Raw genomic sequence first — 11,712 nt, 5'->3', positions numbered from 1 at the left:
GCATACATGTACAATGAGCATACATATACAATGAGCATACATGTACAATGAGCATACATGTACAATGAGTATACAAGTACAATGAGTATACATGTATAGATGTACAATGAGTTTACATGTATACATGTACAATGAGCATACATATACAATGAGCATACATGTACAATGAGCATACATATACAATGAGCATACATATACAATGAGCATACATGTACATTGAGCATACATGTACAATGAGCATACATATACAATGAGCATACATGTACAATGAGCATACATGTACAATGAGTATACATGTATAGATGTACAATGAGAATACATGTACAATGAATATACCTATACAATGAGCATACATATACAATGAGTATACAAGTACAATGAGTATACAAGTAGCATACATATATAGATGTACAATGAGTATACTTGTACATTGAACATACAAGTACAATGAGCAAATATTTTTAATAAACATTTATGTACAATGAGGATTCATGTACAATGACAAAACATGTACAATAACATACATGTACATTGAGCATACATATACAATGAGCATACATGTACAATGAATATACATATACAATGAGTATACATGTATAGATGTACAATGAACATAGATGTATAGTGAGTATACATACATGTACATTGAGCATACATATACAATGAGCATACATGTACAATGATTATACAGATACAATGAGTATACGTGTACAATGAGCATACATATACAATGACAATACTAGTACAATGAGCATACATGTACAACGAGCATACATATACAATGACCATACTAGGACAATGAGCATACATGTACAATGAGTATACATATACAATGACCATACTAGTACAATGGGCATACATGTACAATGAACATACATGAACAATGAGCATACATATACAATGACCATACTAGTACAATGGGCATACATGTACAATGAGCATACATGTACAATGAGCATACATATACAATGACCATACTAGTACAATGAGCATACATGTACAATGAGCATACATATACAATGACCATACTAGTACAATGAGCATACATGTACAATGAGCATACATATACAATGACCATACTAGTACAATGAGCATACATGTACAATGAGCATACATATACAATGACCATACTAGTACAATGAGCATACATGTACAATGAGCATACATATACAATGACCATACTAGTACAATGAACATACATGTACAATGAGCATACATATACAATGACCATACTAGTACAATGAGCATACATCTACAATGAGCATACAAGTAAAATGAGCATACATGTTTAGATGTACAATGAGTATACATGTACAATGAGCATACATGTACAATGAGCATACTGGTACAATTAGCATACATGTTCAATCTGTATACATACACAATGATCATACATATACAATGAGCATTAATAAAATTATTATTGATAGAACGTCAATTTTCATTAAGGGTTGGTATAAAAAAAGGAGTTATTAATATAAATGACCTGATTAAAGACTATAATTCTGGTTCCTTTTATACAGTTCAAGAATTCGCTCAAACTTATCAAATACAGACTAATTTTCTCCAATATCACAGTATTCTTTCTGCAGTAAAACATTTTAACTCTTATCCAGATTTTCCTAAATTAAGATTGTTATGTCCTTTTATTCCTGTACACTTAGAACCATTCTTTAAAAAGTCTAAAGGTTCCAAACATTTGTATAGTATCCTGGTAAAAAATAACATTGTTCCATCAGGACAGAAGAAATGGAATAGAGTCTTTGATTTTAGTAACTTTTCTTGGCATCAGATTTTTAAGCTTCCCTTTGCTATAACTACTAATACAAAATTTCAGTGGTTTCAGTATAGAATAAATCACCATGTTCTGACAACAAATTCTTTCCTTTTTAAAAGTAGAATAGTTGTATCTCCTATGTGTACACTTTGCAATTCTGAGATTGAAACTATTACCCATATTTTATGGGAAATGTCAAGAGACTCAGAATCTTCTTCTTAGTTTTGAAACTCTTTTGGATGCACTCATTATTCCTTTTGATTTCAATAAAGAATCTTATTTATTTGGATTTCTTACACAAAATGTGAATGGTAGAAATGATAATGAGATATTTATTATAATTAAACAATATGTTTATAAAATGCGTTGTCTTCATAGCTCCTTGAATATAAATGCATTGGTCAACACGATAAAAGACTACCATAATATACAACGATTTATAGCAAATAGCAAAGGAGAAACTTGTAGAGAGAAGTTTGAAAAGGAATGGAAAAAATGGGGAAAAGTTCACGTTTTGTAAAAATAATATTCTGATAGCTGTCTCCTGGGCTTTGAAATGAATTACAAAATCAATAATTTTCTTCTTTTTCATTTATTCATACATTCATAAGCTTGAGCTCAAAAATATAATAGTCCATCCCCACCCTCTCTCTCTCTCTCTCTCTCTCTGAACTGATATATGTATTTTTAGTTTACAGTTTTTAGTAGCTTTTCATTATTTTTTTGCATTTCTATGAATCCTTAATTGTTTGTGTTTGTGTACGTAAGAGTGTGTGTATGGGTGGATGTGAGTAAGGGCGATTGTGTATGGATGGCGGATGGAGGTAATGACATCACCATGTATGTGAGATGATGATGATGATGATGATGATGATGATGTTGGTTATGATGATGATGATGTGGTAATGATGATGATGATGTTGGTAACGATGATGATGATGATTATGATGATGATGATGGCTATGATTGAGGTAATGGCACCACAATGTATGTGAGTGAGTGGACGTTTTTGTTGTTGGTGTTTTATATTATGTATCAATAAAACTTGTGGAAAAATAAAAAATAAAAAAATAAAAAAAAATAACTCCGCCAATAATTAACATATTCTATCATTTTGTTCATCAATGTGTTTTTTACACTCACATCTTAACAAATAAATAGTTTTAACTGACCTAGCGATAAAGATGAAAGCCCGGGCGGTCCCTATGCTGCAAATGACACGCGTGATGTAAGCTTCAGCGTAATGTAGCGAAGTATCTAATGTTAGATCGGCATAAATCTGTTTATAATGAAGATATGTTCACACTGTCTTTTACGTTTTATTTCTTATTCATTAATTAACCCGAGTTAAGTACTTTAATTCAATTAATTTTACAGAGTAATGTCCGGACAGTCCTAATATTGTAAATAACAAGTCCTGCAGTACTGGTTAACTTCAAATTACAATAACGTGGCTAATTATGAACAAATTTGGTATTTTCTTCAGTTGTGTATTTTTCGTTCCTAAAGCTATAAGAATAAAAAAAAATAATCCATTTAACCACACAGGTGAAAGCCCGGGCGGTGTTTGTATCGCAAATAACAAACGTTGGGTCTTCTCCAGCGGGCTGTTGCGATTTTACCAATAGTCATAACTCGCTCAAATTTAATTGTTCACCAGTTCTTGATCATTATATTCACGTTGATACAAACAATGCAAAATATACATTTGTTATTGTGTATAAGTGGAGACAAACGCCCGGACGGTGTACATATCACTACCGGGCTCTACCGGGCTGTAATTAGTACCACCAGTCTATACACTTCCTGTTTTGGAGATCGGTCCAGTGTCCTGCCGAAAGAAGTCCAGTCTGTCCTTTCCGTGTCGCTATTGTTAGTTCACAAGGTGAGTGTAAGGAACTAAGGTGCTTTTGTTACGTACACATCTGTAAATTACACAAAAAATGTTTGGTTATATCAGTATTTACATTTATCAGTTACTACACTTTCGGCAAACCTTCGCTGTAAGATACAAACAGTGCGTCTAAATACCCAATACTACCCCATATACTACCCCATACTACCCAATACCCCATACTGTACCCAACACAACTTTGAAACGGCGAAATATCCACAAAAACATATTTAATGGTTTCCGTATACTTTATTTTTATCCAAAATCATGAATTTGGGGCAAATTACGTCAAGAATCGGGTCACCCATTAAGTGTCCTGGGAGAAATGAGTGTTCAGGGAGGGTTTTGCGCACCCAGGAATTCGTTATTATATTTTTTTCACTTTTTTCTTCTGATTCATAAATATTGTTCACTTACCTAAGTTTGTGCAAACATTTCAGGTCGATCATAACAGTAGAAAGTACGGAATACGTCGATAAATACTATTTTCACGAGGATGGATTGTTTAAAAAATAACGTGATACATATAACTGAACTGCTATTTGTTAATCCATTGATTAAGTAATAAGTACATATCATAATATGTAATTAATAATGAAAGATTATTTTGAAATATTTGATTGGGGTGTTATTCTTTGATTTTTATTTTAAAATTATGTGTATTCTGTTGTGGGTTGTGAAGATGTAAATGTTATTGATTGATTTTTTTTCATTTTTTTTTTCTATGTCATTATATTTTTTACTCACGTGGTCCAAAGGACCATGGTGAGCTTATGCCATACCGCAGCGTCCGTCGTCCGTCAACTTTTCCTTTAAAACGCTACTTGTCCTGAACGGCCCACTAGATTTAGACTAAATTTGTTCTGGAGAATCCTTAGGCAAAGAGGACTCAATTTTGTATAAATGGTGGGTCTGGCCCCCTGGGGGCTGAGGGGCGGGGCCCGATAGGGGAAAATCAGCAATTTTTTTTAAATCCTTCTTCTTCTGTAGGAATGAGAGAATTTGGTCCCTATATATTTCGCGTGGATTATCCTTGGGTAAAGGGGAACCAATTTTGTATAAACGGTGAGTGTGGCCCCCCAGGGGTTGGGAGGCGGGCCAAAATAGGGGAAATATAGCAAATTCTTTATAATCCTTCTTTTTATGTAGGAATGAAAGGATTTGTTCCATATTTGGTCAGAAGCATCCTTGGAAGAAGGGGAACACATTTGGTATAAATGGTGGATCTGGCCCCCCTGGGGGCTGAGGGGCAGGGACCAATAGGGGAAATAGAGCAACTTCTTTAAAATCCTTTTTCTTCTGTGGGAATGAAAGGATTTGTTACATATTTAGTCTGAATCATCCTTGAGTGAAGGGGAAACAATTTTGTATAACTTTGGGTCTGGCCCTTCAGGGGCCTGTGGGGCGAGGCCCAATAGGAGAAACATAGCAAATTCTTTAAAATCCTTCTTCTTCTGTAGGAAAGCAAGGATTTGTTTCAGATTTGGTGTGGAGTTGTAGGTGTGCCCCGGGGCCCCCCCTGGGACCTGAGGGGCAGGGCCCAATAGGGTAAATAAAACCTTCTTCTACCGTAGGGATTAAGGGATTTTATCCTTACATAGTCTGGAGCATCCTTGGGGCAAGGGGACTCAATTTTGTATAAACGGTGGGTGTGGCCCCCTAGGGGCAGAGAGGCGGGGCCAAATAAGGGAAATAGAGGTAAAACCTTTAAAACCCTTCTTCTAACTTAGGAATTAAAGGATTTTATCCTAATTTAGTCTGGAGCATCCTTGGGCCAAGAAGACTCATTTTTTTGTATAAACGGTGCTTGTTGGTCCCCCTGGGGGCAGAGAGGTGGGGCCAAATAGGGGAAATAGAGGTAAAACCTTTAAAATCCTTCCTCTACCGTAAGGATTAAAATATTTTATCCTAATTTAGTCATGAGCATCCTTGGGCCACGGGAACTCAATTTCATATTTTCGGTGAGTATGGCCCCTCATGCGTGCAGAGGAGCTGTGCCTTAATGGGGAAACCTAGCAAATTCTTCAAAATATTTCTTCTTCTGTAGGAATGACAGGATTTTGTCCAAATTTAGTATAAAGCACCCTTGGGTGAAGGGGAACCAGTTTTATATAAACGGTGAATCTGACCCCTCTGGGAGCAAAGAAGCGGGGCCCAATAAGGGATATATAGGAATAGCTTCAATATCCTTCTTCTTCTGTTGGGATGAAGGTATTTTAACCAAATTTGAACAGTAGCATCCTATGGGAAAGGAAAATCAATTTTGTATAAATATTGGGTTTGAACTTCCTAGGGGGCAGAGTGGCGGGGCAAATAGTGAAAATACAAAAATATATTTAAAATCCTTCTCCTTATGTAGGAATGACAGGATTATGCCCATATTTGGTCTAAAGCATCCTTGGGTGAAGGGTAGCTAATTTTGTATCGAAGGTGGGTCTAATCCTTCTTGGGTCAGATGGGCGGGGCTCAATAGGAGAATATAACAAATTCTTCAATTCCTCTTTTTCCAGTAGGAATGACAGGATTTTGTCGAATTGCATATACATATAACCCCTAGCTAACCATGTAATACATATACGCTTCCAGCAACATATGGCTATTTCAACTTCAATTTTGCTAACATTTCCAGGTGAGCGATACAGGCCCTCTGGGCCTCTTGTTTTAATAAACAAGCGTGCACTGCAAAAATGTTTAGCTGAAATCAACGCATTGTATTTCACAATACACAAAACTGTAATGTCATTTCTTGAATACATTTTCGAACTACGACAGTGTTAATGGCCTTAAGAAACAAAGAGAATAATTAATTTTAAAAAGTCATTATATTTTTTTAAGCTCACCTGCCCAAAGGCCGCAGCGTCCGTCGTCCGTCCGCCGTATTTTCCTTTAAAACGCTACTAGTCCTGAAAGGGGACTCCATTTTGTATAAATGGTGGGTCTGCCCCCCTGGGGGCAGAGGAGTGGGGCCCAATAAGAGAAATTAAGGTAAAACTTTTAAAATTCTTCTTCTAGCGTAGGGATAAAGGTATTTTATCTCAATTTGATCAGGAACATACTGTGGCCAAGGGGACTCAATTTTGTATAAATGGTGGGTGTGGCCCGGAGGGCATAGGAACGGGGCCCAATAGGGGGAATAGATGTTAAACTTTTGAAATGCTTCTTCTACCATAGGGATTACATGATTTTATACCAATTTTGTCTCCATCAAGTTGTCTAGTGGTGCCTGTTACTATATGGGTGTAATCATTAAAACAAGATGGTCACGGTGCACCAGGCTGCCATTTTGGATTTTGACATTTGATGTTTGTTCCCGCTATATTTCCAGAAATAATGGATGAACCTTTCTGAAATTTGTACATACAGTACCTACCATGGAGTTCTAAATCTTTACCTCAAATCAAGTACTTTAAACATATTTAGGTGAGCGATACAGGCCCTCTAGGTCACTTGTTTGAGACTCCAAGCTTACATAAAAATAGAACTATAAATAAAATGTGTGTAGGTCTAGAAACTAATGCTTTAATAACCTGTAGGGTACAGTATAATGGACCAGCTATTAAATGTGTGATCTGCTTTATAGTATATTTGTGTGAAATCAATCAAACTATTATCGTTACTCTTTCCTTTTCAGGCCAGTGTTAATCTGCCCTAGCTGTTACTATGGCAGATGGCCGCCCTTCATCGGAACTGGACTTACACTTACTGGAGTGTCCAATATGTCTGGAGCGACTTCGACAACCCAAGTCCTTACCCTGCCTCCACTGCTTCTGTCAGGAATGCCTCGGGACCTACATTACCAAGGAGCTATCTGGAAAAATGGCGTCGGCAACATCGTTCCCTTGTCCTGTCTGTAGGAGAATGGCCCAGCCCGCCAATCAAACGGAAGCTAAGGACAAATGGGCAGAACAGTTCCCGACTAATGCTGTGATCCAGGACCTTATCAAGCTTAAGGAACATTCGTCTGAACCACTGTACTGCAAGCCATGCCAGACAAGAGGTAACCTGACCAATCTAGCGAAATTCTGGTGCAAGTCGATGGGCGTGAAATTCTGTGAGACTTGTAAAGTACAATATCATGATATCATGCACAATGATTGTGATATCTTAGATATTACTGGGTACGATAACAGGAAGACAAAACAGGAAAAGTCAGTCCCTAAATGTGACCAACACGACGAGAAATTGATTTGGTACTGTGAAGACCACAAACGTCTCGGATGCAACATATGTATGATCAAAGACCACAGACGTTGTGATGAGGTGACAACGTCGATTCAATATTTACAGAAGTTAAAAGCTGGGTCACAACTAGAAGAGATGGAGATGGCACTGAAGAAAGGAGCACAGGCTATGACGTCATTGGTGAAGGATTTTGACGAGCAGCTCCAAACCATGGTCCAAAATCAGGAAATCGCACTGAAAAGCATCAAAGATCTACGCCAAAGTGTCGAAGAACAGCTGAACAAACTTCAGAAGGACGTCACTGATAGGTTAATTACATTGTTTAAAGAGGAGAAGGGGAATATGGAGGCGTCGTCACGACAGTGTGAACGTCTGGTGAACAGTATGTTAAATACCATGAGGTTATCCGTTACCGCCGCAGAGGGGAACGACACTATTGAGGCGATAGTGTTGTATCAGAGAGGACAGGCAGAAGTGGAGTCGTGTAAGGCCCTGGTCACGGAAATGAACAAGTCCTTCACGTCCGTCAGCATTAAACATCAGATTGTTCCCAGACTGGTGACCCTTGGTGATGATGCGATAGGGAAGATCGTAATCGAGAGACAACGGCGATGTCTTCCTGGTGATCTTGATTACCTGTCCGTACCTTTGTCAGAGCGTCGTGTGAAAGAAATAGGAAAGTTTACCGTAAAGAATCCGTCTGATAAATCTAATTGTTTGATACGTGGGGTTGTGTATCTTCCAAATGAACAGATAGTAGTTAGTGATAGCAACAACAAGAAGCTGAAGCTGTTTACAGACAAAGGACAGTACCTGGACAGTACCTGGACGAGCTGAACATTCGGGGAGATCTCTGGGATCTGTGTCTGGTGAACAACAATACCGTGGCGGTCGCTGTCACCAGTCCTGGTGGTGTCCGTGTCGTGAAAGTTGAGGACTCAAAATTCTCCCTGTCGTCCGAGATCAACATGACTAATGTTAAACACTGTTTTGGTATAACACATAGAGACGGGAAGTTTATCGTGGGTACACGTGGAGGAGAGGTATACAGTGTGACACAGGACGGAACAGCCGAGTTGTTATATAAGTATAATAATAACTGCTGGTCCCTCACACAAGATCCAGTAAAGGGAGACACACTCGTCAGTGTCTATACCAACACTACGGGGGACGTCGCGGTGTCTAGACTGTCGGCTGACAAACGTCACACGGATGTGATGAAGTTTGGTGTCGTGAAGGGTGCTGAAGGAATAGACGTGGACAGGGAGGGTAACATCTACGTGTGTGGTTATAGTTCACACAACGTCGTACAGATGTCTGGGGACGGGACACACGTCAGGGAACTGCTGAAGTCATCAGATGGAATGAAAAATCCACGGGCAATAGCTGTTCGTGGTGACACGTTTGTGGTTACTTCTGATTCTACAGACCAAAACAGTTATATTCTTATCTGTCAACTCTACTAATTATTGAGCAGATGAACACATGGATTGGTTGATCACGTGATATGTATATGTACCAGAATAGTACCACAAACACTCAATACAAATAATTCAACAGTACAGTCACTATGGTTGTGTACAATGCATTTTCTGAACTAAACATATATTTGCTTTCATACCGGATATTCCGTTGATTTTTATCACATAGGAAAATAAGACTTATTTTCTGTTAAAAACAATGATTACCCATGAAAGTGTGACATCATGATATCTGATTTATTATTATTTTTTGGTTTTGTTTGTAATTGATGAAAACATGACTTAATGAAAACTATCACTTTGTTGAAATTTCTGTGTTCCTGCCCGAATACCATAATTGTGTAGGAATGGAGTTTTACTGAAAATTGTAAAATCGTTATTATATTTACCTGCCTGGTAGAAAAACAATATGAATATAAAGTGTCTGTTGTTAATTCTGATCTTGTGAAAAAGACAGGATACTGTTTTGTCGATAATTTTGCCAGTTCTAATGGCACGTGGATATTTTTGTATGTATCCAGGAGCACATGTACGTCAGAGAATGTAAGTGGGCGTAACTCTTGGGCAGAATGCTGTGCTTGGTGCCATCGGCACGGCATTTCAGTGTTTTTAGCGTTCTAAAGCCGGCATCAGATTCACATGTGTGTTTTATTTGATCTCCAGACCTTGGTATTGATTTTCATAGGGTCGGTTGACACTCACATTAAGTAGAATGATGTATTCTGTAGTTTTTGTTTAACGTCCTATTAACACCTAAGGTCATTTACAGACGTGCTGCCATGTGTGTAAGATGTGTGTGGGAGGCGGTATGTTGGGGTCGACATTAGAGTGCTACCTCTTTGAAACACCATGCCGATGACACCAAGCATGGTATTCCATACAGTCATATTATATCGGCAACAGGTTAACCATTTGTTGTCATTACTCTACACGCTAAGCAGGAAATAAAAACTACCTTCATAAGGGAGGCGTGTGTATAATTGTAGCAGGAAAGAGAGGAGTCTGCTTCCATCAGAGTTATCGAACCTGCGATCCCACCCTTTTGCTTAGTGATAGAGGGTCCGACTGGGAAGTGCGAGAAAGCAGGTTTGATCACTGGGTTGGTGCTGCCAAGTTGGGCAGAAGAAGAGAAATGCAACGGCCAGACCAGGGCTTGAACCCAGGACCCTCCAACGTCTAGAAGGGCGCTCTAACCAATTGAGCTACCTGGTTGCCAGCAATCGACCCAGTTCAGTTCGCTACATAACTAAAGAAACGAGATCCAAGAGGGATCTTGGCGCCCACCTTTGTACCATCTTCATTAGTTCTTTGTCAGTTCGATCTTTTCTGTTTGATCGAGTTATATTAACAGTAAATGCACCTTGAGGTAACTTTTGATTTAAACTTAATACTGATGTGTATAAAAACCAACCTTCAAAGTGACTTTGTCATTTCACATATTTCCTAGTACAGTACTTAATGTGAAAGAATAAGAATCGATCATTGAAGAAAGATCTGTTTAGTTCTTCTTTTAATCCATTTTGTTTTTATGATCAATCTCAAAATATAACATGCACAACAAGAGACCAAGGGGAACCTACATATAAAATTTGAAAAAGATCTCTCTGATACTTCCCGAGAAATAGCGATAACAAACTTTCACTATCAAAATCCAAGATGGCTGCCTGTCGGCTATGTTGTTTATCCAATCAGTCTCAAAAAATGCCCTGCACAGCTTAGGACCAAGGGGAACCTACATATAAAATTTGAGAAAAATCCCTCTGTTACTTTTTGAGAAATAGCGATAACAAACTTTCAATATCAAAATCCAAGATGGCTATCTGTCGGCCATGTTGTTTATCCGATCAGTCTCAAAGTTTGCCCTGCACAGCTAAGGACGAAGGGGAACCTAAATATAAAATTTGAAAAAGATCCCTCTGATACTTCTCGAGAAATAGCGATAACAATCTTTCAATATCAAAATCAAAGATGGCTGCCTGTCGGCCATGTTGTTTATCCGATCAGTGTCAAAAGTTGCCCTGCACAGCTAAGGACCAAGGGGAACTTACATATAAAATTTAAGACCCTGGTACTTCTTGAGAAATAGCGATAACAAACTTTCACTGTCAAAATCCAAGATGGCTGCCTGTCGGCCATGTTTTTTATCCGATCAGTCTCAAAAGTTGCCCTGTACAGCTAAGGACTAAGGGGAACCTACATATAGAATTTGAGAAAGATCCCTTAGGTACTTCTTGAGAAATAGCTATAACAAACTTTCACTATCAAAATCAAAGATGGCTGCCTGTCGGCCATGTTGTTTATCCGATCACTCTCAAAAGTTGCCCTGCACAGCTAGGACCAAGGGGAACCTACATATAAAATTTGAAAAAGATCTCTCT

At 38.2% G+C, this 11,712-nt stretch overlaps 1 protein-coding gene across 1 annotated transcript; it reads left to right on the top strand.

Annotated features, from left to right (window-relative positions):
- The first annotated feature begins 3,506 nt into the window (after nt 1-3,506).
- On the top strand, nt 3,507-9,748 carry LOC110458760 (E3 ubiquitin-protein ligase TRIM56-like). Its single transcript, XM_021510651.1, has 2 exons — nt 3,507-3,662; nt 7,303-9,748. Exon 2 carries the CDS (start codon nt 7,332-7,334, stop codon nt 8,688-8,690), a length of 1,359 nt encoding a protein of 452 aa, XP_021366326.1. The 5' UTR covers nt 3,507-3,662; nt 7,303-7,331; the 3' UTR covers nt 8,691-9,748.
- The last annotated feature ends 1,964 nt before the right edge of the window (nt 9,749-11,712 follow it).

The sequence above is a fragment of the Mizuhopecten yessoensis genome, unplaced genomic scaffold (assembly GCF_002113885.1).
Source record: "Mizuhopecten yessoensis strain PY_sf001 unplaced genomic scaffold, ASM211388v2 scaffold9739, whole genome shotgun sequence".
Lineage (NCBI taxonomy): Eukaryota > Metazoa > Mollusca > Bivalvia > Pectinida > Pectinidae > Mizuhopecten > Mizuhopecten yessoensis.
Note: the sequence above shows the minus strand (reverse complement) of the source record. Positions and strands in the feature narration are given on the sequence as shown.